The 27,159-nt window shown below is 39.8% G+C and overlaps 1 protein-coding gene across 1 annotated transcript in view; it reads left to right on the forward strand.

Annotated features, from left to right (window-relative positions):
• The window catches only part of LOC126424665 (uncharacterized protein CG43867), a 448,798-nt gene that overhangs the window by 357,304 nt on the left and 64,335 nt on the right, over window positions 1-27,159 (forward strand). The window contains exon 17 of the mRNA XM_050087395.1: window positions 7,100-7,309. Within this exon, the coding sequence (XP_049943352.1) occupies window positions 7,100-7,309 (210 nt within the window). The remainder of the gene's footprint in view (window positions 1-7,099; window positions 7,310-27,159) is intronic.

Below are 27,159 nucleotides of genomic sequence, written 5' to 3' on the forward strand. Positions count from 1 at the left end.
TCCCAGTCATGTTGGACCTCCTCTTGTCTGGCTTAATGTGGCAGCTCGACATGGCACAGACTCGACAGTTGTTGGAAGCCTCCGACAGAGATATTGAGCCATGCTGCCTCTATATCTGTCCCTAATTGTGAAAGTGTTGCCAGTGCAGGATTTTGTGCATGAACTGACCTCTCAATTATGTTCCAAAAATGTTTGATGAGATTTATATTGGCCAATCTGGGTGGCCAAATCATTCGCCTGAACTGTCGTAAATGTTCTTTAAACCAATTGCAAACAGTTGTGACCCAGTGGCATGACATATTGTCATCCATAAAAATTCTATTGTGGTTTGCGAACATGAAGTCCATGAATGGCTGCAAACAATCTCCAAGTAGCCGAACACAACCATTTCCAGTCAATGATCAGTTTAGTTGGACCAGAGAATCCAGTCCATTCCGTGTAAACACAGCCCACACTATTATGGAGCCACCACCAGTTTGCACAGTGCCTTGTCGACAACTTGGGTCCACGGATTCGTGGGGTACGTGCCACACTCGAACCCCCACCATCAGCTCTCACCAACTTAAGCTGGGAATCATCTGATCAGGCCGCAGTTTTCCAACTGTCTAGTGTCAAACCAGTATGTTCACGAGCCCAGGCGAGGCTATGCAGTCAGTTTCATGCTGGTAGCAGAGCGACTCGTGTTAGTCATTTGCTACCATAGTCAATTAACACCAAATTTTGCCACACTGTCCTAACGGATATGTTTGACGTACCTCCCACATTGGTTTCTGCAGTTATTTCATGCAGTGTTGCTTGTCTGTTTGCACTGATAACTATATGCAAATGCTGCTGCTTCCAGTCATTAAGTGAAGACTGTCAGCTACTGTGTTGTCCACGGTGAGAGTTAATGCTTGAAATGTAGTATTCTCAGCACACTCTTGACACTGTAGATCTCAGAATACTGAATTCCCTAATGATTTATGAAGTGGAATGCCCCATGCATCTACCTCTGATTGCCATTCCGCATTCAGAGTCTGTTAATTCCTGTTGTGCAACCGTAATCGTGTCGGACGCCTTTTCGCATGAATCACTAGAGTGCAAATGACAGCTCCACTAATGAACTGCACTTAATACTTTACATATGCGATAATACTGCCACCTGTTGATATTGATATCCCATGACTTTTGTCATGTCAGGGTAGATGTATTATCCCCCCCCCCCCAGTGACGTATGAAAGTTTGAGACTTGAATCCAGATGTCCTACTAATTATGAGTGGTCACCTTAACCTCTCTGGCTATCCATGCACACTTCCCAGCCCGATCCAAATCTCCACATATCACAGTCCACATTCTTATGTTTTTATTAAAAATGAAACTCCTCCAGCTGTACTTAAGATTTCATATTTATTTGGCTACTAGTTTCGATGTCGTGTCAACGCCATCTTCAGGCCCGTACACTTTGACGATATCAGTTGTGTGTGGCTGAGTACTATAGTTCAATTCTTTTATCTTGGCGGCTCGCACATGCCTGCCCAGATGCGGGAGATTGCTGTGTTGCCAGTTGCACACGACGTACGCGCCAATAGAAGCAGCGCCATAGTATAGCATGGTTCGCAAGCTTACGTTTAGGGGGGAGCGTGTAGTTCATGAAGTAAAGCCACCACGGCCGCATTAACCCTTTCGCTGCTACAAACACGTGCTCCCTGCATTCCGCGCTGTGCGCGATTTTGTCACTGCACTGCTTGCCTGTGCAGACACATCGTGTTTCGACTGCTTTGACACTCTTATCATTCGATTCCACAAAAACTATTTGGCCCAAAAAATAGATTTTTACACATCTTCTTGACTGATACCTTCCCCCCATAAATGATTTAATTTTGTTTCGATGTTGAACACAGTTATTATGCAGCATTAAATATAGTAAACCATTGCACGAAATTTTGAAGAGTTTGCAGAGGTAATAGTCCATAGAGTACACTTTCCGTATGATCAATTTTAGTTGCCACAATGTTGAGAATGAAGTGTGGACAAGATACCTAAATTTCATGTAAAATTTACTGTATAACAATATCTCATTTAAGTACCACATAGGTGTCGTATGTAATATTGAGAAATATTTCGTCTTCCGCAACTGTAACAAAAGTTTTATTTATACTGAGCACGTTTGGCTTTATTTTAAAGCACTTCAATCAATCAGTAGGAAGTACACAAAATACATTAAACAAAACTGTGGACTTACAAAAACATTACAACTTGAATATCCCGTATATCAGTGAAGTGCTCTGAGCTATGTCAAATATAATTTTTGTGTGTGGCACACACAAACATCATTTATTTGCTAAAATACTGATCAGTCAACACAAACGTTGAATATTGTGTTACCACAGCACAAAACTACGAAAGGTGATTTGGCAATGGAGGAGACAAAATAATGTCCACTGAAGATGCTTCAAAAGAGAGAAACGCGTCTGGTATAAATAAGTCGCTTATACAGTTGCAGAAGAGGAATATATTTCAGTACCATTGGTAAAACTGCGACTGTGGAACAAAAACAAGAAAGAGAACATGAGTACCATTGTGTATGTGCCATACCTTTCATTGATTGAAGTGCTTTAAAATAAAGCCAAACGCATCCGGTGTAAATAAAACTTTTATTACAGTTGCGAAAGACGGAATATTTCTCAATATTACATACGACACCTATATGGTACTTAAATGAGATATTGTTATACAGTAAATTTTATATGAAATTTAGGTATCTTGTCCACATTTCATTCTCAACATTGTGGCAACTAAAATCGACCATACGGAAAGTATACGCTATAATCTTATACCTCTGGAAACTCTTCAAAATTTCGTGCAATGGTTTACTACATTTAATGCTGCATAATAACTGCATTGATCATCGAAACAAAATTAAGTCATTTATGGGGGGAAGGTATCAGTCAAGAAGACGTGTAAAAATCAAATTTTTGGGACAAATAGTTTTTGTGAAATCGAATAATAAGTGTGTCAAAGCAGTGGGAACATCATGTGTCTGCACATGCGAGCAGTGCAGTGATGACAAAATCACGCACAGCGCGGAATGCGAAGAGCACGTGTTTGCAACAGCAAAAGGGTTAATGAAGAGACAAAGCACTAGAAATTTCAAAAAATTGCATTCAAACGAATATAATTCGTGACGAAAGGCACTTCGATATTGTTTTTAAATAATGAAAATATTAAGTATCGCACAAGGTTTGAACTCATAACCTTTCACATAGTAGCCAAACACCTTAACTGTTACGCTATCGCAACTCGTCCGACTACAGTATGCCATGAGGCCTCTAACACATCACGCAAAATACTGACAAACACTGTTGGGATGACTATGAATTACTCACGCTTCATTGAAGTACAATAGGAAATAAACAATTACCGCTGTTCTTTAATGCGAAAAAGCGGTTCGTGAGATTGATACAAACACCTTTCCTTGCTATCGCCTGAATTAGGAGTCTTATTGCTTGTTTGGTTTAATTAATTAATAGAATATGAATCAATTGGTATAAAGAATCTTTTTTCCAAACTTTCTATAAAAGAAAGTCTGCTATCGAGACATTGCTTTTGTTCTATTACTTTATTTATGACTGAACGTTTCTAAAACTGAAGACACTCGTCCATGCTCTGCACTGCAGTCGAGCTCTGGCAACGTCGTTCTCTGTTCATTGGCTGACTGTGTTTTGTGACGTCAGATGCGCAGAACGAACCTAAACTCGGCCGCCAACAAAAATGATGCGCACTTTAGAAGACCACGGTGAGACCAATACGTGCTCCACATGGACGGCGGGCAATAACTAGTGTTGTTTTGGCACTAGTTACTGCCCGCCATCCATGTGGCATACGTATTGGTTTCACCATGGACTTCTAGTACTCAGTGACACACAAATGAGATCATCAAAGTGTATGGGCATGAAGATGGCGTTTATGCAATGTCATAACTGGTAGCCAAATAAATATGAAATCTTAAGTACAGCTGGAGGAGTTTCATTTTTAATAAAAATTATACAAGCTGATGTCCCATCATCATCCAATTTAAATATGGATATACAAAGACATTCTTATATAGTCTTATGTATGTCTCTCTGTGTAATCTCACATTACCCGATTCCCACTTGGACAGAATGACACCGCCAGAGGGAATCAAGACATTTTTATCATCATATGCCCTGTTCAGCTTATGAAACTTACGGAGTATGTTCTAAAAGTTTCTGGACTGACACATTTTTAAAGCTGTAAAAATAAAACAGTGATGCTACTTTTCAATGTAATCATCCTTTATTTCAATACACTTTTCACATCTGTGAATTAACAACTTTGGAAAGTAATCTGATTTTTTATTGGCAAAATGTCCTATTACAGCAGCTTTCACTTCATTATCATCATCAAATTTCCTTCCTTGAAGATCTTTCTCTTGTTTGAAGAAGAGACAGTTGTCACTTGAGGCTAGATCTGGACTGCAGGATTGGTGGTCAATCTCCTGGAAGCCACATTCCATTACTGTACCCTTCACAGTTGCCACCATGTGTACTGGTGCATGTCATGGAGAAGCCTTCCTTGCCTCTTCAGTTTAATATAGTTGTGTTGTTTGTGCAGAAGTGAAGCACAGTGTTGTTCATTCACACTGCTATTCCTTTCTTGAAATCAACTAATTCCTCTGGAATCCCAGACGATTGTTGCCATGACCTTCTTTGTGAACTGGTGGAGCTTCACCTGGTTTACACCATCTGAGAGCTTCTCTTGTTGACTGAGGATCATACTAAAGAACCATATTTCCATCCCCTGTAACAATGAATTCCAGCACTTCTTTCTGATTGCCATGGCACAGCTCCAAAAACATGGTGCAACAAGTCACACGCTGCTTCTTCTGCAGTGCAGAGAGAAGCCTAGGCACCCATCTTGCACTGACCTTTCTCATGTGCAAATGATCATGCATGATCCAGAGAATGGTTATTTTTAGGTGACTTAATCTTGATGCTGTTTCCTTGAGTTTCAACCAACTGTCACTCAGAACTTCACTTTCAACAATAATAATGGTTTCCTCGGTCACCACCTCAACAGGTCAACCAACATGTGAATCATCAGCAATGCTCTCTGTGCCTGGACGGAACTATTTATATCATTCCTTCACTGTGGAGTATGCAGCGGAAGCATCATAAATACCATCCAAACAGACTTTGATTTCAACTGGTGCAAATCCTTCTTTTGTCTGAAACTTCATCACTGCACAATATTCGATTTTGTCTATTGCAACACAGCAGCAAGAAACGTCTCACTCAAATGAGTGTCACCATTTAACTGAGGCTAGTAGCAGGCTGCAATGCATGTGTGCATCTACTGACAGATGTTGCTAGCTTCCCTTCAAGGCATTTTAACCTTCACACTTGTATTTGAGGTCAGACCAGAAACTGATGGAACCTATTTCGTACATTTGATTTGACAGTTAGCAGCTGTATGAAATGTTATTCCAAATTATTCATTGAATGTGAATTTCAAGACATTAGCTGCAGTGGGAATAGATGTATTACACAGTTGTGACATATGAAAGTTCATGCTGATGGTGTCATTCTCCCTAAATGGGAATCAAGTTATGTTACAAGCTTAAAAAAGGAGATGTACATAAGACTATGGTATAAGACATGGACTGTGACATTTGGGCTTTTGGTTGGGCCAGGAAGCATGCATGGATAGCTGAAGTGATTAAGACGAGTGCTTGGATAGCAGAAATCTGGGTTCAAGTAACAGCACAGCACAATTTTTTACTTGTGATGATTGGGTAATACACTTATATCCATTGCAGCTGATGTCATGAAATTCAAATTCAGTGAATGATTTGGAATAGCTGTGTTTTTCATTACTACTAGGTGTCAATCGAAAGCAGATGTAACACCCAAAAAAATCAATCTAGTGCATGGAAATGTAGTTGTAATTTCAAAACATGCTAAACTTGCAGAGAATAATAAAACATTGTGGCTGAAGGTGGTGTATTGTCAGTAAAAAATACCTTGAATCTGTAAGCTTCAACCACAGACAGCTCGTGACAAAATGTCTGATATTAACATTATTTTTATATGATTTTATCAATGAAAGGTGTCACTGTGCATCTGGGATCCAATGAAAATGCTGAGACACAGGATTGCTATTATTTGATTCCTCCTTCTGGAGCCTTTGAACAGTAGATCATTTATATTCAATTCGATGTGAATTTTGTATCCAACTGTAGCAGCTCTGCTTTCACCATTCAGATTCACAGATAATCAAATAATTATGTATTTTTCTTACTTTATCTTCCTTTCTTTAATCAGATTGTTAGTTTCTTTGTTACCTCATTAATACCTCGATTTATTATATGAATATGTGGTGTCTATTCTTCCAGACATGTCGAAAATAGCCATACATTCATATAAATGATTCGCCTTGATGGGCAATGAATCCATAACCTTCATTTGGATGCACAGTATCTTTTACCTCCTGCAGGAATCTAAAATCAGCAACCACGGATAGGGCTGCGGAGAGGTGATGCTAGGTGGAAATATGGATCAGCTGCAGAATGTGCCAAGGTAGTCCATGCAGTTGCAATAAACAATGTGTCTTGCTGGTGGAGTGATTAACGCAACTGTCTAGAAAGTGGGAGATCCTCGGTTCAAGTCAAAGTCTAGTGCACATTTTCACTCGTCACTGCCGATTCCGCATAAAGTCTCAATGCAGCTGATATCATCTTCCCTTCCCTTTTCTTTCTCCCCCCTCCACCTTCAATAAAAATAACACTTTCGTTTATTCTAGAGAAACATGTACTAGTTTACAACCTGGTGTTCTTTCATGAGTGATAGCTAGAATACATTTGTTCTAACACACATTCACTCATTTCTGGATAACTAGGCCACAGAAATTTTCACAATATTAATGTATTTGGGAAATATCCTAAATTTAATTTTGCCAAATTCTGTACCATGTTGTGGTATCTGCTGTGAGCTGCACCTGCTGTGGGTGAGTACTGACCAGAGTGATAAGCGGGTAAAATTGTTGCCGGTCACAGTAGTCGGCATGAGGCTGACTGCGTGTCTGCTGTCGGTGTTGCAGTCGTGCCAGCTGTTCATCTCGGTGGCGCTGGACAGCGCGGGCATCGACTACCACGTGGTGCTGGCCCAGAATGCTCTCCAGCAGTGCCTCGACATGCCGGAGCTCCAGTCGGAGCTGATTTGCGCACTCGTCAAGCAGACGTCACGCCACACGCACCACCGCCTGGGGGTCCAGGTAAACAGGGCCGCCAACAAGCTTAAGCACTCGCGCGTAAGTGTCGTCACGTCTGCTTTCTCGCTCGTTGCTCGGTGCCTGCCTGCGCGCCGTTCCTGCAGTTGAGAATTCTCCTCTCCTCTGTTCCCCGGTCCCCTGTACCTCCTCTTCTCTCTCTGGAAGGCAAAGCAATGGTCCTCTGTCCGAGTGAGTGTTTGGGACAGTAAATAAAGTCTGTCAGTTTTTCTCCTTCTTTGGAGCCAATACGGGTGTCATTAAATTAGTAACAGTCGGGGAGAAATTTTAAACTTAATTGTAATCCTTTTGTTGTAATAATCAATGATGATAGTAACATGAATCCTGGCAGTTTCAGGTGGTAGTAGGTCACAGTAGTTAGGCAGAGATGAGGATAATTTCATAGGATACATCAGCAGTGAAAGTTGCAACAAACCAGTCCTGGGACTGAAGATCACAGTGACAACATCAACAACAACATTCTGTGTTTTAAACAATGCCTGTACATCATCCAGAATCTGGTGAACAATGGGAGAAATGATGGCAACTAGAGAAATTAGAGAGGCTGGCTAGACGGGTGAACAGCATTCTCAAGAAAGTATAATGTTATAAGTGTCACAGTTTAATGATGTGAAAAATTGCTAAAAACTGAACAGTGCAGAAGGGAAGGAACAGGAATTTTTGTAAGGTAACTGATGTGGTAAAATAACTTTTCTCAGTTTGATGGGGAAAAAAATTCTTACATTTTCAGTTAAAAATGTTTCATTTCAATTTTGACAATTAAGAATTAATGACTTATGAATTACAAATAATCTCTGTGATTAGATATTTGACTGAAGAACACATTTGCTCACTTTCATGGCAAAATGTCTCACTCAGGTGGTTCAGACTACACATCCACTGTACGAGACCGCAGTGCTTGTCACACTGAGTTCACCTCGATTGTTATTTAGGTGGATGCAACAGCGTCTTCCAAAGAAGGAAGTGAAAATTGTGACTTATGTGGATCATCACCAAATGCAGAAATATTTTAAGGTACTCAAAGCATACTAGTATGAGATGTGAAAGTACTTGGAACTAGCTACCAACTATTTTAAATGTTGCAGATAGTAAACCAAAGGCAGCTGATCCATCCTTTTCCACTACTTTTCATGCAAAAAGATTGTTTTTGGTCTTTGGTTTGCAAATCACAACATTTTTGCTTAGATGCTGAGAAACATCTCCAATTCAATTTAAAAGAGTAACAAAGTTTCATAAAAAGATATTTCTTGTGCATGTACGCTATCATACAAAATCTCTCTCTTTCCTATAGCACTGTTCAACTTGTCACTGGCGACCACACTGCTTCAGTGACATCATTGAACTAGTGCAATGTAACAAAAACGTTCAAGATAAAAATATTTAGTTTAGATTTCTTTAATCTTTGTGGATAATTTTGTTCAGTTACCCATCAAAAATTCTTTAGCTGACATCCTCTTCCCTTCAGCTTCCCTGTTCAGTCTTCCAGGTTTACCTAAAAAAGGATGAATGCCTGATTTTTGTGAGAGAGGGCTGGGGCAAAAGGTCTGGGACCCAGTGCAGGCTTGGGAGGAATTGAGTGCAAGGAAAATACTGAGAAGAAATGAAATTAGTGCACAGAAAGAGAAAAAAAGATAATTAACATAATACAATAGCAGACGCACACATAAAAAGACTACTTGTGGAAGCTGTAAACTTAGGAGGAGGCAAAACATTTGGCCGTTTGCTATTTCAGGGGACGAAGTTTTAGTACTGCTGACAGGCACAGTAATAGTACAAAAGTCATAGTGACTGACCTCTTCTTCTCAACCTCGTCCCTCTGTCAGTTCTGGAAACATGGAATATGTTTGTTTCTACTTTTAATGTGTCTATTGGCAGTAATGGAGTTCCTGAAAGTAAGTACTGGCTAGCCACACCAGGTCCTTGTAATTTTGTTAAAAAGACCATTACCATTTTGAACTGAAGCTTTTTTCATCTCGAGGGTGATGGACAGAGTCACTAGAGGCATTAAGTAAGGTGCCAGCTTGGGGGTAAATCAACATTGCAGGCCTGCTGCGAGCAGTGGATGAAGTTTCAAAAAACTGTTACTGACTGTGTCTCATGTTCAAAGCTTATCGTACCTTATTTTCAAAGCTGATGTTTTTGTCAAGTTTGGTTTATATATACATTTGCTATCAACAGGTGATTTGGGATTTCTTTTTGTTTATCTCTCTGTTTTTTCATTTGTGAGTTTCATTTCTGTGTTGATAACAATAAAAGATTTTAAAGAGAATCAGCAGTTACTGAATCTACTAATCAGGGAACCTTTATATAACAATATTTATTTGTATGTTATTAAAAGGCACTCAAAGAAGGAGAACTTCAATGTCCATTGCTACTGTTTTATCCAATTATGACTTTTCCTACTCTGATTGTTGCTTTGTCTCTCCTTCCTTTTTTTATGAACACACCTTTTAACCTGAACAATACAAAAATACTGACATTTATATTTATTTATTTATATATTTTTTAAAATATGGTTTATTTTCATTGTACCTTTGTAAATTTTGTTAGTGAAATATTTCTAAATGAAACTTTAAAAAATGGAAGAATAAATTTCTGCACAATCACATGCAGCTATTGTAACATTAGGTCTAACTTGTATTGCACATTGAGTAGTCTTTCATCTGCAGTTATAATTTCTTTTCTGCGTTATCAGTAATTCCTTATATCTGCCACACCACTCTCCACAGAAATTTAGTGCTTTCCAATTAACTTATACCATCTGGTGCCTCTTGTTTTCAGAACTATAGAATCATTGACAGTGGATGATAGCGTTTTGTGCTGGGATCATCACTAAACAATTCCAGATACCGTTGAGTGCTGTGTTACTAGATAGTGTATCTGAGCAAGGGATTAATTACTCTTGGCACTTAGCTTCCTCTTCATTAGAACTTTTTCTGATTAACAGGTAAAATGTGTTTGTGCAGCAGTCTCCCCAAAGGACTCTGTACACACCAAAATAAGGGACTAAAATATGAATTTGTCATATATGTTCCAGTTATATCTTAATGATATTTATTTCAGTGAAATTGAAATTAATTTAATCTGTTGTTGAACTTTCAGGGCTATCACACAAATGTAATTATACTTTTAACATATTTTTCAAAGTTAAAAACTGCTTACACATACGAGCGTGTTTTGTAGCTTTTTGTCCTTGCTATACTCTTGGCTTTGTCATTCTGCTATGAGCTGTAAGCACTTAAATCTCAGCTCAAAATCTATGCAAGCTACATGTGGCACGCTAAACTTGTCTCATAAGCTATGCCTGAACACCTGTCAGAGCTCAAATATAACATCAGCCAAAGTGCTATATCTGCACCTTCCTCGAGATTAACTTACCTACAATTTAGAATGAAAATATGCACGTATTATAAAACTGATGAGATTGCCTACTAAAGTGACAGAAAAATGAATGTAATGAGAAATACCCTCTATAGTCAGAAAGCATGACTGGAATGGCTGCATTTACATTGCAGGAATTCCTATGTCATAGCATTTACAGCTACCAGTAAGTATTTAAAGTTTCCATTTCCCTTGCTTTGTTTGGGATGCATTCAGACCCATCTCTGAGAGTTGGACATTTCACCTCATGGTGTGTGTGATAGAGAGGGCTTCCACTGCCACTATCATTTTCCGCCTCTAGCGTTCAATCCAGTAATGGTATGCAGTAAGAATGAGTGCTGGTAAGCATTTAGATTACCCATAATGTTTCTGATTTTCTCAAAAAATTGGTTCAAATGGCTCTGAGCACTATGGGACTCAACTTCTGAGGTCATCAGTCCCCTAGAACTTAGAACTTATTAAACCTAACTAACCTAAGGACATCACACACATCCATGCCCGAGGCAGGATTCGAACCTGCGACCGTGGTGGTCACACAGTTCCAGACTGTAGTGCCTAGAACTGCTCGGCCACCCCGGCCGGCTCTGATTTCCTCATCCCAGTCATTTTGCGAGGTGTATGTGGGAGGAAGTAGTATGTTGTATGTAAATGAAACAGATTTCTGTGCCAGTCCCTGATTTATTGTACCATTACACTTTTCGATGATCGTCATCATTGCCTCCAGATGAAAAATTATGTATTTGTACTGCAGCAGGCCAAGTGCAAAACAGCTTATGTTTTCTCTTTTGGGGTAAAGCAAATGTCTTTGTATGGAAGAACAGTGAACAAATCACATGCAGTGAAGAGTACATACATAAAATAGCAGTGCGCAGCAATTTTTTTGTTTTTAAATAAATAGCTGCAATACCCATCAATGTTTGCTTATGTGATGGTTGAACAACCACTGGAAACAGTCACGTCAATTAAATTGTTGGGAATATGCATAAGGAATGGTTTAAAGTGTAATGATTGTATAAAAGTAACCACCCACGGTCTAGGGATAGCATCTTTGATTACTAATCAAAACTCCCTTGCTCCTAGCTTCAACCACACAGTTGAGCACTCCACAAACCAAACATCATCATCATCCTGGGTTCAAACTCTGCTACTGCTTAAATTTTGAATAAAAATCATCAGTAATGGTGGCTGAAGACTTCTGGCATAGAAGTAAACATCATTCAGCCAACGGCCTTGTCAAAGAGGGTTGAGGAGTGGACAGAGGTTCAGGGCACTCTCTTGCCCTTGGGATGGGAAACTGCCCTTAAAGGTGGAAGAATCAGGAGTGATCAGTGCCCTGAGGATGGAGATGGCAGTGGAAACCACTGTGGTAGAGGCTTATACTGTGTATCCACAGGACATGTGGCCTGTAATTGGAAAAGTGTCATGATGATATTTCCATTGGCCAAAGATTCCAGACTATTCACCCATTTATATCTCCAGCAGGCTGTGACAGGTGAGCTGATAATCAGAAACAGGTTGAATAACCATTGAAACAATAATGTCCATGAGTCAGGGTGTGGAATGCCATAGGTTTGAATGTGGTGGGGAAGCTAGAAAATCTGAAAAGGGAAATGTTAAGATTGAACCTAGATATTGTGGGGGGCACTGAAGTGAAATGGAATGAAGGCAATGACTTCTGCTCAGATGGGTAGAGGGCAATGATGAGGATCATTGAAAAGTGTAATGGTACAATAAATCGGGGACTGGTGCGGAAAATGGTATAATGGGAGTAGGATTTGTTATGAATAGGAAGTTAGGGCACTGAGTGACTTACACTTCACTGACATGGTTGTTCTCATCAAAATAGACAGCAATATTAAACCAACAACAATACTTCAGTTATATATGTTGATGTCACAAGCCAAATGTGAAGAGATAGAAAAAGTATATGAGGATGTTAAATGGGTAATCAACATGTAAAGGGAGATAATCATGGGGGAATTGTAATGCAGCTGTAGGGAAAGGAGTAGAAGGAAAAGGTTATGGGAGGAATGAGAGAGGAGGAGGAATGAGAGAGGAAAAATACTGATTTAGTTCTACCATAAATTTCATCAAGCAGTAGTGATTACTCTGGTCAAGAATCACAAGAAGAGGAGGTACACTTGGAAAAGGCCAGGAGATATGAGAAGATTTCAGATAGATGACAACATGGTCAGGCAGAGATTCCAAAATAAGATATTGGATTGTTAAGGCATATCCAGGAGCAGCACAATTTAGTATTGATTAAGAGTAGGCTGAAGCATAAGAGATTAGTTAGGAAGAATAAATGCACAAAGGAGTGGGATATAGAAATATTAAGGCATGAAGAGATGCACTTGCTGTTGTCTGAAGCTATAGATACTGTGATAAGGCATAGCTCAGTAGGCAGTTCAGGTGAAGAGAAATGGACATCTCTAAAAAGGGCAATCACAGAAACTGGAAAGGAAAATGTAGGTACAAAGAAGGTAACTAGGTAGAAACCTTTGGTAATATAAAAAAATACTTCAGCTGATAGATGAAAGGGGGAAGTACAGAAATGTTCATGGCAGTTTAGGAATACAGAAATACAAGTCACCTAGGAATGAAATAAATAGGAAATACAGGGAAGCTAAGACAAAGTGGCTCAATCAAACATGTGAAGAAGTCGAAAAAGAAATGATTGTCGGGAGGACTGACTCAGCATATAGGAAAGTCTAAACAACCTTTGGTGAAATTAAAAGCAAGGCTGGTAATCAACAGGAATTCCACTGTTAAATGCAGGGGAGAGTGCAGATAAATGGAAAGAGCACACTAAAGGCCTCTATGAGGGGCAAGACTTGTCTGATGTCATGATAGAAGAAGAGACCAGGGTCGATATAGTAGAGATAGGGGATCTAGTATTAGAATCAGAATTTCTAGGAACTTCGGCACACATAAGATCTAATAATGTGTAAGAGATAGATGACATTCCATCAGAATTTCTAAAATCATTAGGGGAAGTGGCAACAAAAATGACTGTTCATGTTGGTTTGTAAATTATAGGAGTCTTGTGATACACCAACTGACTTTCGGAAAAACATCATCCATGCAATTCCCAAGATTGCAAGATCTGACAAGTGCGGGAATTATCACACAATCAGCTTAACAGCCCATGCATCCAAATTGCTGACAAGAATAATGTACAGAAGAATGGAAAAGAAAATTGAGGATGTGTTAGATGACAATCAGTTTGGCTTTAGGAAAGGTAAAGGCACCAGAGAGGCAGTTCTGACATTGTTATCGATAATTGAAGCAAGACTAAAGAAAATAAAAAATCGTTCATAGGATTTGTCAACCTGAAAAAAGGATTTGACGTGTTAAATGGTGCACAATGTTTGAAATTCTGAGAAAAATAGGGGTAAGCTATAGGGGAAAATGGGTAAAATACAATATACACCAGAGCCAGGTGGGAACAATAAAAGTGCAAGACCAAGATTGAAGCACACAGATTTAGAAGGGTGTAAGATAGGGATGTAGTCTTTCACCTAAATTGTTCAGGCTATAGATCAAAGAAACAATGATGGAAATAAAAAAAGGTTCAAGAGTGAAATTAAAATTCTAGGTAAAAGAATATCAATAATAAGATTCGCTGCTGACATTCTTATCCTCAGTGAAAGTGAAGAAGAATTACAGGGTGTTTTGGATGTAATGAAAAGTCTAATGAGTACAGAGAATGGACTAAGAGTAAATCAAAGAAAGATGAAAGTAATGAGGAGTAGCAGAAATGAGAACAACTAGAAACTTAACACCAGGACTAAGGATCTTGAGGCAGATGAAGTTAAGGGAATTCTGCTACCTAGGCAGCAAAATAACCCATGATGGGCGGAGTAAGGAGGCCATAAAAAGCGGATTAGAACTGTCAAAAAGGGCTTTCTTGGCCAAGAGAAATCTACTAGCATCAACTATAGGCCTTAATTTGTGGAAGACAATTCTGAGAATGTACATTTGGAATACAGCACTGTATGGTAGCCAAAAATGGACTGTGGTAAAACTGGAACAGAAAAGAAGTGAAGCATTTGAGATGTGGTTTTACAGAAGAATGTTGGAAATTAAGTGCACTAATAACAAATGAGGATGTTCTGCAGAGAATCGATGTGGAAAGGAGTATGTGGAAGACATTGACAAGAAGAAGGGACAGGATGGTAGGACAACTTTTAAGACAACGTGGAATGATTTTCATGGTACTAGAGGGAGCTATAGTGAATAAAAACTTTAGGGGGAAACAGAGTTTAGAATACATCCAGCAAATAATTGAGGATGTAGGTTGCAAGTGCTACTATGTGATGAAGAGCTTGGCATGGGAGAGGTATTCATGACAAGCCACATCAAACCAGCCAGAAGACTGATGATGCTACTGTGCTAAGGCAGCATTCTCATTCTCATTTGTGGATTCCTGTCATTGCTGCAACAGTCAGTTACTTTTGTGACAAATACAATAGATGTATTGTTGTAAATTTTTTGTTTCTACCACAAACTGACAGGGAAAGTTAACCAAGATGTTTTTGGTTAACAAGTGCAGTCTGATAACTGAACAGACTTCACATGTTGCACACAATGAGAAGAAATCAAAAAGTTTAAAAGTAACTTTGTGAGTACCCAGAGGGACTGTTATAGGGTTGTTATTGTTTACAAAGTATACTGAGGCACTGAAACATTATGACTACTCCGCTGCACGAGATCGAATGCCATCCAGTAGCACAGGGGCATGTGATGTGGTAAGGGAAGAATATCAGTGCAGCTGAGATGAACAGGAAAATATTCTAGTGATGATACATGTCGCAAGTGAGGAAACTGATTGACAGAAGTGGCTCTGACAGAGGGCAGTTTGTTATGGCTTGGTACTTGCGAACAAGCATTTCAGAAACGAGAAAGCTAGTTGGCTCTTTGTGTGCTACTGTTGGGAATATTAAAGGAAAATGGCAAAAGGATGCTGAAAACACAAGTAGAAGCCAAGGTGTTGGGTGTCCTTGCATTGTGGGAGAATTTGGAAGTCAGAGGCTTGTCGGCTCTGTGAAGTGGGATAGGCAGACCTGATAATAGTGTACAATTCCGGTGCAGTTGCAAGTGCTTCAGAGCACACTGTTCAGTGCATGTTGTCAAACATTAGGCTTGACAGCAGATGTGTCGTAAATATTCCTGTGTTAATCCCTATAACATCGTAGATTACAACTGCAGTGGATACAGGATTGTAGAAAATGGACAGTTGATAAACTGACATGTGTCTGGTCTGTATACTCTATCATATAGATGAAGAGCCTTTGCTCGAAATGTGCACAGTGTCACAGAAGTAGGCCAATGGGGCAGTAATATGCGGCAGAGGACATCCATCTGGGCATCCATGGGACCCATCACAGTAATCAAAGGCACTGTGACAGTTGTGAACTGTGTGACCATTATTGTGGCCCACTTGCATACCTTCGCACTTGGTATCTTCCCTGACTGCAATGGTGTCTTCTGACAGCTTAACCTGTCATGTCACAAGGTCAGAATTGTGTGACAGTAGTTTGAGGAGTACGACAGTGAACTCGAGACAATGTCTCTGCCATCAAATTCACCTGATTTAAATGTGAAGAAACGCATCTGGGATCCTATTGGGCACTGACTTGAAGGCCATAAACAGCTGATCCCTAACTTGTCAGAATTGTGTGACCTTTGCATAAATATCTGATGACATACACTTCAGGAAACGTTCCGAGGACTTGCTGAATCTGTGCCACACACACTCGCTGCTGTATTTATTCCAAATTTGGATCAACACACTGTTAAACAGATGGTAAATAATGTTTTGGATCATTAGAGTATATAAATAAATTGCCTGTAGTACAGTCAGTGAAAGAAGCTCCTCAACAGTTTCAGTCAGTGGTCTCAGCATGGCTGCTTTGCACATCTCATTTGACTAATTGTGCAATGTGATTTTGTCTGTGCCTCTATGATGATGCCTCAGTGTTGCCAGAGTTCTATAGATGACCATTGTTTTCACCTGGAGCTGTTTGCAGTTTTCATTTGAAAGCTGGCAATGGCACTGCCAGGTATCGCGGATCTTCTTTTGCTGACTCTGCAGCAGTATGTAATTTCAGGAGCTCCCTGATGCCATTCACAGATTGTGTTTTGTCTCTAGTAAAACTGCATTGCTAGAAAAATAGCAAATAGCAAAGACCTGCAGAAGATCAGCAGTTGATGCAAGAGCTGAAGCCTGTGTGTGTCAAGGTGAACTATATAGTTAAAATTTCAATAGGATACTTTCTGAGAAATCAGACAACATATTACTTCCTCCCACGTATGTTTCATTAAATGACCACAACTGGAAGATGAAAGAAATTGGAGCTCATACAGGCAGTTACTAACAGCACTTCCCAAGCACCATTTGTGAGTGTAACATGGTAGGGAACAATGACAGTGGTACCAGAAGTATCCTCTGCCATTCTCCTTGAGGTGGTTACTGGTGTCTGGATGTAGATGCAAACCTAGAGGTAGTTGGTGGTGGTGATAACTGCCCACTGGCAACAACAGTAAAATATTCCATTCTGCAGGTAGATATGATGATGACAAAAGAAAATTAGGTCAGAAGGGTCATCGACTATTCCTTTGCAATTTTGAAATGTAAGATTGTTAGATTAGATTAGATTAGATTAGATTAATACTAGTTCCATGGATCATGGATATGATATTTCGTAACGATGTGGAACGAGTCAAATTTTCCAATACATGACATAATTAAGTTAATTTGACAACATAATTAAGTTAATATAACAACTTCTTTTTTTTTAATTTTTTTAATAATTTTTTTGTTTGTTTTTTTTTCTTTTTTTCTTAATTTATATATAAAAATTCCTCTATGGAGTAGAAGGAGTTGTCATTCAGGAATTCTTTTAATTTCTTCTTAAATACTTATTGGTTATCTGTCAGACTTTTGATACTATTTGATAAGTGACCAAAGACTTTAGTGGCAGTATAATTCACCCCTTTCTGTGCCAAAGTTAGATTTAATCTTGAATAGTGAAGATCATCCTTTCTCCTAGTATTGTAGTTATGCACACTGCTATTACTTTTGAATTGGGTTTGGTTGTTAATAACAAATTTCATAAGAGAGTATATATACTGAGAAGCTACTGTGAATATCCCTAGATCCTTAAATAAATGTCTGCAGGATGATATTGGGTGGACTCCAGCTATTATTCTGATTACACGCTTTTGTGCAATAAATACTTTATTCCTCAGTGATGAATTACCCCAAAATATGATGCCATATGCAAGCAATGAGTGAAAATAGGTGTAGTAAGCTAATTTACTAAGATGTTTATCACCAAAATTTGCAATGACCCTTATTGCATAAGTAACTGCACTCAAACATTTCAGCAGATCATCAATGTGTTTCTTCCAATTTAATCTCTCATCAATGGACACACCTAAAATTTTGAATACTCTATCTTAGCTATATGTTTCTGATTAAGGTCTATATTTATTAATGGCGTCATACCATTTACTGTAGGGAACTGTATGTACTGTGTCTTATCAAAATTCAGTGAGAGTCCGTTTACAAGGAACCACTTAGTAATTTTCTGAAAGACATTATTGACAATTTCATCAGTTAATTCTTGTTTGTCAGGTGTTTTTACCATACTTGTATCATCAGCAAAGAGAACTAACTTTGCCTCTTCATGAATATAGAATGGCAAGTCATTAATATATATTAAGAACAACAAAGGACCCAAGACCGACCCTTGTGGAACCCCATTCTTGATAGTTCCCCAGTTTGAGGAATGTGCTGATCTTTGCATATTATGAGAACTGCTTATTTCAACTTTCTGCACTCTTCCAGTTAGGTACAAATTAAACCATTTGTGCACTGTCCCACTCATGCCACAATACTTGAGCTTGTCTAGCAGAATTTCATGGTTTACACAATCAAAAGCCTTTGAGAGATCACAAAAAATCCCAGTGGGTGGTGTTCGGTTATTCAGATCATTCAAAATTTGATTGGTGAAAGCATATATGGCATTTTCTGTTGAAAAAATATACACTCCTGGAAATTGAAATAAGAACACCGTGAATTCATTGTCCCAGGAAGGGGAAACTTTATTGACACATTCCTGGGGTCAGATACATCACATGATCACACTGACAGAACCACAGGCACATAGACACAGGCAACAGAGCATGCACAATGTCGGCACTAGTACAGTGTATATCCACCTTTCGCAGCAATGCAGGCTGCTATTCTCCCATGGAGACGATCGTAGAGATGCTGGATGTAGTCCTGTGGAACGGCTTGCCATGCCATTTCCACCTGGCGCCTCAGTGGGACCAGCGTTTGTGCTGGACGTGCAGACCGCGTGAGACGATGCTTCATCCAGTCCCAAACATGCTCAATGGGGGACAGATCCGGAGACCTTGCTGGCCAGGGTAGTTGACTTACACCTTCTAGAGCATGTTGGGTGGCACGGGATACATGCGGACGTGCATTGTCCTGTTGGAACAGCAAGTTCCCTTGCCGGTCTAGGAATGGTAGAACGATGGGTTCGATGACGGTTTGGATGTACCGTGCACTATTCAGTGTCCCCTCGACGATCACCAGTGGTGTACGGCCAGTGTAGGAGATCGCTCCCCACACCATGATGCCGGGTGTTGGCCCTGTGTGCCTCGGTCGTATGCAGTCCTGATTGTGGCGCTCACCTGCACGGTGCCAAACACGCATACGACCATCATTGGCACCAAGGCAGAAGCGACTCTCATCGCTGAAGACGACACGTCTCCATTCGTCCCTCCATTCACGCCTGTCGTGACACCACTGGAGGCTGGCTGCACGATGTTGGGGCGTGAGCGAAACACGGCCTAACGGTGTGCGGGACCGTAGCCCAGCTTCATGGAGATGGTTGCGAATGGTCCTCGCCGATACCCCAGGAGCAACAGTGTCCCTAATTTGCTGGGAAGTGGCGGTGCGGTCCCCTACGGCACTGCGTAGGATCCTACGGTCTTGGCGTGCATCCGTGCGTCGCTGCGGTCCGGTCCCAGGTCGACGGGCACGTGCACCTTCCGCCGACCACTGGCGACAACATCGATGTACTGTGGAGACCTCACGCCCCACATGTTGAGCAATTCGGCGGTACGTCCACCCGGCCTCCCGCATGCCCACTATACGCCCTCGCTCAAAGTCCGTCAACTGCACATACGGTTCACGTCCACGCTGTCGCGGCATGCTACCAGTGTTAAAGACTGCGATGGAGCTCCGTATGCCACGGCAAACTGGCTGACACTGACGGCGGCGGTGCACAAATGCTGCGCAGCTAGCGCCATTCGACGGCCAACACCGCGGTTCCTGGTGTGTCCGCTGTGCCGTGCGTGTGATCATTGCTTGTACAGCTCTCTCGCAGTGTCCGGAGCAAGTATGGTGGGTCTGACACACCGGTGTCAATGTGTTCTTTTTTCCATTTCCAGGAGTGTATAACAGTGTGTGTGTGTGTGTGTGTGTGTGTGTGTGTGTGTGTGTGTGTGTGTGTTTGAGAAAGAGAGAGGCAGAAGCCTAGAAGTTAAAGAAGTGTCACACTTGGATCTCAAATTATTAATTCTGTTCTGGTTGTGTAGCACACACTTTCTGTTGGTATGGCAGTTCATTTAGGGTTGGTGGCTTCCCATTGAGCAAATGATTTGCTGACCTCTAGGTTGTGTGGACAAATATTATATAGTGTTTCCTCATGTTTGTGGCTGATAATGTTGTGTCCGTACTGGTATGAAGTGGCACACACACTTCAACATTTATTAGGTGGTTAAGACATGAGCGTATTTATGAGGGTAGTTTGAAAAGTTCTCAGAATAGAATAGAAAGAAGTGACGTACCTCTCTGAAACTTTATATTTTTAAATGCAGTATCCCTTTGTGCTAAATCACTGGGTCTAGCAGTGTCTGATGTCTCAATCCCATCTCAAAAGTTAGATTCCTCCAGGCTTGCAAAATCAACTTTGGCTGTCAGTTTTTAGCTTGAAGAGAAGCTCCATCCACTGAGAAAAATTTTAAGCTTAGGGAAGAGATGGAAGTCTGATGGAGCCAAATTTTGTGAATCAGATGAATATTGCATCAGTCGGTATCTTAGATCAAAAATTTTTGCCATGGCAATGAAACTTGTGTGAGGGCACACATTGTCTTGATGAAAGACAACTTCTTCCTTGCCAAACCAGTCCTTTCATGTACCTTTCACATATTTCCTCCAGGAGGTTAGTGTGGTATTGTCCTATAATTCTTTGACCAGTGGGAAGATAATCTATCAGCAGAATCCCTTTTGCATCCTAGGAACTAATGCTGTGACCTTTCTTGCTGACTGTATTGCCTTTGCTGAATGTTGAATCACCCTGTTTTCACTACTCTGATTGTTTCCAGAATGAGATTTTCACTCTGCAGCCGAGTGTGCGCTGATATGGAACTTCCTGGCAGATTAAAACTGTGTGCTAGATTGAGGCTCGAACTCGGGACCTTTGCCTTTCACGCGCAAGTGCTCTACCAACTTTCTGGCACACAGTTTTAATGTGCCAGGAAGTTTCATATCAGCACACACTCCGCTGCAGAGTGAAAATCTCATTCTGGAAACATCGCCCAGGCTGTGGCTATGCCATGTCTCCACAATATCCTTTCTTTCAGGAGTGCTAGTTCTGCAAGGTTCACAGGAGAGCTTCTGTTAAGTTTGGAAGGTAGGAGATGAGGTACTGGCAGAAGTAAAATTGTGAGGACAGGGTGTGAGTCATGCTTGGGTAGCTCAGTTGGTAGAGCACTTGCCTGCGAAAGGCAAAGATCCCGAGTTCCAGTCTCGGTCTGGCACACAGTTTTAACCTGCCACGAAGTTTCACTCTGATTGTTGTTTGTCTCTGGCATATAGTAGTGGGCCCAAAATGTCATCTGTGGTCACAAATTGGTTCACAAAATCTTATTGGTTGTTCTAAAAAGGGTCTGACATTTCCATTCTGATATATTTCTGACCCTGTCTTAAGTCGCAAGACCTATCTAGCAGTTATTTTCTTATATCTGATCCACTGTTAAAATGTCATATGCCCATTCATATGACATCATTACAGCTTCACTAGTTTCTCACACTTTCAGTTGGCAATCCTCCCTAACCATTTTATGCACTTTTGCAATAATTGCTGAGGTAGTGGCACATATTGGAGGATCACCATGCATATCATCATCTAAGCTGTCCCATCCAAATTTTGACTCATGTGTACACTTGACAAGATATGATATGAATTAGCTGAGCCCCTCAGAGTGTTCTGGAAATCAGCGTGAATTTCCTTTGGGCTCATATGTTTCTATACAAAGTAAGTAATCACTGAATCTCAGTTTATTCCAACTTAAAGAATCACAACAAGGAAACAACAATGGAGACACGCCTGCACCACAAGTTTTTACCCAGAGCACTAACGTGTCACATATTTACTCATAAATGATGACCTGTTACTACACAGGAACCCTATTACACTATTGCTGACATATAGAGGCTATCCCATAAACTTTTCAAACTACCTTCATATTTACACTGTTTACAAGATAGATGTATTTGTACATAACCTATGTATCCTTGATAGTAAATGTTCCCCATTCCCATTAATACTGTAGATCATTGACAGTGGTTACAGTGTAGAATCACTTGCTAGCTGTTATCAGATTAGTTGGACATTCTCACTGAGAATCTTCTGAGATTCCCTGGCAGAGCTTGTTGTCAGTGTCTTAAAAAGATGCACGGAGCATTACATTTGTACACAGTGAGTCGAAGTATTTTCTGGTGGCATCCATGGAGCCACCTGTTGGAAGATAGAGAGCTCTGGAGAGAGTGAAGCTCACAGGAGCACACTGTTTAAAAGTTTTGTCTTGGTGATGTGTGTAGTACATAGTTCACTGTGTGCAGTCGACAAAGACAACACAATTCTACAGATTGGTTCATGTATTTGTTAGTTTTTGGATATTTTTACCTTTGGTCTCTGAATCAGTCTGAATGATGAAAACTAATTTTTTTCTATTGCTCTCAGTGTAAATGACTAGACCCAGCTGGACGCCTAATAGCAATACGGACAGTTGATTTGCTGGGAAACATTCATATCATACAAAACTAATTTTATTTACTATTACCTATAAGTCAAGCAAATCAGCAAAAATAAATATTACTAAATTAATGCGCTTAAACCGTATCTCTTTTGTACAGTAACCTTTGTAATTTATTGCTTGTAATATAAATGGTAATAACGTCAAATAAACTGTGCATTTGACATACACTTAATACAAATATGGTTCAAAAGACCTTTCCTAATGTCCTTATTAGTGACATTATATTTTTTTCTTATTTTCACACTATTTACGTTAATTTTTGTCACCTTGTAAGAAATCTGGCACCCAAGTTCTCCCATCAATTCCGCCTCTGTCACCTCTCATATTAAGGATCTTGGTCCCACTGTTCCTGGTAAGTTGTCCACAGACTGCATGCATTTGTAGGCAACAAACTGTATGTGTCCATATGTACGAGTATATAAGTGTTGCAGGATGCATTATGTAAGACCTCATTAAACATATTTTCAGCTTTTGAGGAGAAAGCTTATGCTTTGCTTTGTATTATCACACAGTGTAGCTTGGCACCAGAATTTGCAGTGTTTGTTGCTATGTAGAAGATTTCAGCTTTTACTTTTGACTGTATTGCTGTACTATTCTGCAAGATTTATCACCACAACAAGCTTTCTCTGTGGCTATATGTGACAGATAATGCCATAGTTAAAGTGCTAGCAAAAGCTAAATGTTACAAAGCACAACACAAATGCAGCCTTATGTACTTAAGTGTTTATGTAACTTGCTTACTAGCATCTATTGCAGCCATGAATAAAAGCAGTTCAGCATGACTGATCTGTGTGCCTCATGAGTACGATCAATAATGACCCACAATGTATCACTTATTTTGGTAGAGTGTTTTTGAAAACACAGTTGCAGCTATTTTCTCTAGATTTGCGAAGGAACAAGTGTAAATGTTCATGAACAGAATAAAAATATTTTTAATGGCATACATCATATGCTCCTCAGAAAGATGTTACTAATTGCAGTAAAATGCTATTTCATCTGTTAAAAACCCTTCAGCATAATGCCCTATGGAAACAGCTGAAAGATGCAGTAGTCAAATTTATATGAAAATTTAAATTAAGAGGCATGTTAAAAAAATGTCAAATCTTTGGTTAGCAGAAATATGTTTATTGATACAGAGGGGCAGAATCTTAATCCTCTTCAAAGTAGTCTCTTTGACAATGAACACACTTCACCCAGCATTTCCACCTTTGTTAGACACACTTTAAGAAGACACCTTTTGGAATGGTAACCAGCTAATCCATCACATCCATGTGATGTCATTATGTAATTCAAATGGTGTTCCTTTCAGGGGCATAAACAGCTTGAGAAATAGCTAAAGACACACAGAGCAATGCCAGATGAGTAGCGAGCATGACTAACTGTGGGAATGTTGTGTTTCACAAAGGAAGTCTGAATCAGATGCACAGAATGGCTGGGTGTGTTATTCTGGTGTAGCTTCCAAGTTTTTGCTACCCACAGATCCAGCCCTTTACACTGCACAACAACATGAAGCTGACGAGTGACCACCTGGTAGTATTTCCAAGTAACAGTTTGTCCTTGTAGTGAGTATTTGTGATGCACCATTGTTAGTTGAGAGTTGAAGATGCAAACAGTAACCCAAATTCCTGAATACTGTGATCACAGATTATGAGACACTGGTTTATGGATGGATATATTGTTGGATAAGGTCATGTCAACATGACCTTATCCAACAATATATCCATCCATAAACCAGTGTCTCATAATCTGTGATCACAGTATTCAGGAATTTGGATTACTGTTTGCATTGTCCAGTATGTCCTGTGTGATATCTAGATCATGTTGTGTCTGCTCCATTGTCAGCAGTTTTGTTACAAATTTTTCTCACACTCTTCATGCACAAACTGTTAGTCAAATTTGAATGTACCAATCTGATGCTTACCCCTATCTTGTTCACAAGTCCTTATTCAGATATATGATGCTCTTTAAAGGTCACAGTTGCTCAGGGACATTGTCATTTCATTTTGTTTAGGGTCTGTCTGAAAACGGTTCGTTGTCCACTGATGTCCACCCATCTCTGAAGCAGTTGTACCACTTATTTATTCATGAGTAGTTCACAGCACTGTTCCTGACCATCTGTTGAATTTTGCAAATAGTTTGGCAATGTTTTGACAAAATTTGATGCTTAATCACTGCTCACTTTTTCTATCAATTTACGATTTATTGGAAACCGAGGAAGGCTCACTACACATTACCACTCATAGGCCAACTACTGGCAACTGAAGCTTTCTGCTGGTGGGAATAAATTCACAACTGCACAAATAAACCCCCTCACATCTCCACCAAGGAAAGGCCCCTGCACTTCATTTGTTTATGCAGGAAGCAAGCAAGTTGGATGCCTTGTGAATACATCTTGTGTTTGATTGTTTTGAAACAAACATTATATGTTCATGTATAAAAATAAATATGAAAGTAACTCTGTCTGTCATTTTTCACAAGTAAACTGAACGGATTTCAATGAAATTTGGTATGGAGGTAGCTTGAACCCTGAGGCTACTTTTTCTTCTTTTCCCAAAAAAGAGTCTGCATCCTAAGAGGGTGAAGTAGGAAGTGTAACATATATTCTTGAAGAGCTCTCTGTGCATGCACAACAATTTGTAGGAGAGGGGGGGTGGGGGGCGGGGGGTATGTTCATCGTTTGCTTGGCGAGGATTTTACAAAAATGTAGCACTGGGGAAATGTTGCAGTGATCATGGCTTGCATAATGTAAATTATGCTCAAAGTGTTCCCCTTAACCAGAAGTGTATCAGATCATTTGAAGAGTCTAGTTTAAAACTGACCAAAGCAAAATCTGGATGACAAAGGTCATCAAGAATGAGCAAATTGTAGAGAGTGTAAATTGTTATGTTTGTAACAGTCATAACCTCTCCATTCATAAGTGTGAAAGTTCTTTAAATGTGCATAGTTCATGATTGCACTGAATTCTGCAAAAAGATCTTAAACTGAATCCTTACAAAATCCAATTGGTGCAAGAATTAAAGCCTCAGGATGCCAGATATAGGCTGCAGTTCATTAATGATGTGACTGAGTTTCCTTCATTTAATGTCATCTTGTTTTCTGACAAGGCTCATTTTCACCTGAACATTCAAATAAATAAGCAAAACTGCTGCTACTGGAATGATGTGAATCTTAGACAGATGCATGAGAAACCTCTTCACACGCCAGAAATTATTGTATAGGCTATGATGTCAGCTCGAGGAATAATTGGTCAATACTTTTTTGAGAATAAGAGTGGTCATGAAGTTACAGTGAATTCGGAACATTATATGACAATGTTAAATGACTGTTTGGTGCCAGAATTGCAAAACTTTCCTGGTAATAACCAAAGTAATGATTTCAGCAAAATGGAGCCACAGTACACACATACAATGAATTTATACTGTGAGTTCATGAAATTTTCCATGGTGAATTGATCTCCTGGAGGGGTGACTTAAATTGCCCACCATGCAGTCCAGATTTGAGCCCCATGGATTTTTTCTTATAGGGATCAGTTAGATCTAAAGCATATGTCAGTAATCTGACTTCTCTGGACCAACTGAAAGAAAATATCCATAGTGAAGTGGAGCCAACTAGCCATCCCATTGTCTACATGCTGAGCTTTCATGAAAAAGTTTGTTCATAATTTAAAAGAGTACTGTTGGCTGGATTGCATTTAAATGAAGTTATTTTTAAGAAGTAAATTCTTAAACTGTATATTTCAATAATAAATAAAGATTTTGTTGATGGACTTCAACCTCTATTTTATTTTGACACTTCAAATATAAACTTTCTTTTGAGACACACTATTTTTTTAACATCAGTGAACATAAACAATGTTAAAAATGATTAAATTTGCTACATAATCTACACATTTTATAATGTGTATTAATAACACACTGCATACATCCATGCCCCAGCCCATGTTCACCCTCATGGCACCGATGCAGGGGTCGCAAGTGCCATGAGAGGGCGCTATGGTCGCAAGAGGGCATCGGTATACAAACACAGGCAGAGCACACAGAGACCATTGGCATTCATGCAGTGGAAGCGTTGGGAGTAACATGGCTAGCTACTCATAGCACAAAATGGCTGAGATGCATTTGATTTATGGTACAATCAACTGAAATGGACTAAAAGCTGTGCAACTCTTTTGTGAGAAATATCCCAATAGAAAGAGGCCATGCTACACATTATTCGCTACCCTGCATTGCCACTTATGTTAAAACAGCTCATTACACGTGCACAAGCTGGATACTAGTTGCCAACGAACAACACAGACCGTTGCAGTGGAAGAAAGCATTTTCGAAAGGGTGCAATGTATGCCATCAACAAGTACACGAGTGTTTCCT

This window comes from Schistocerca serialis, chromosome 10 (genome assembly GCF_023864345.2).
Source record: "Schistocerca serialis cubense isolate TAMUIC-IGC-003099 chromosome 10, iqSchSeri2.2, whole genome shotgun sequence".
Lineage (NCBI taxonomy): Eukaryota > Metazoa > Arthropoda > Insecta > Orthoptera > Acrididae > Schistocerca > Schistocerca serialis.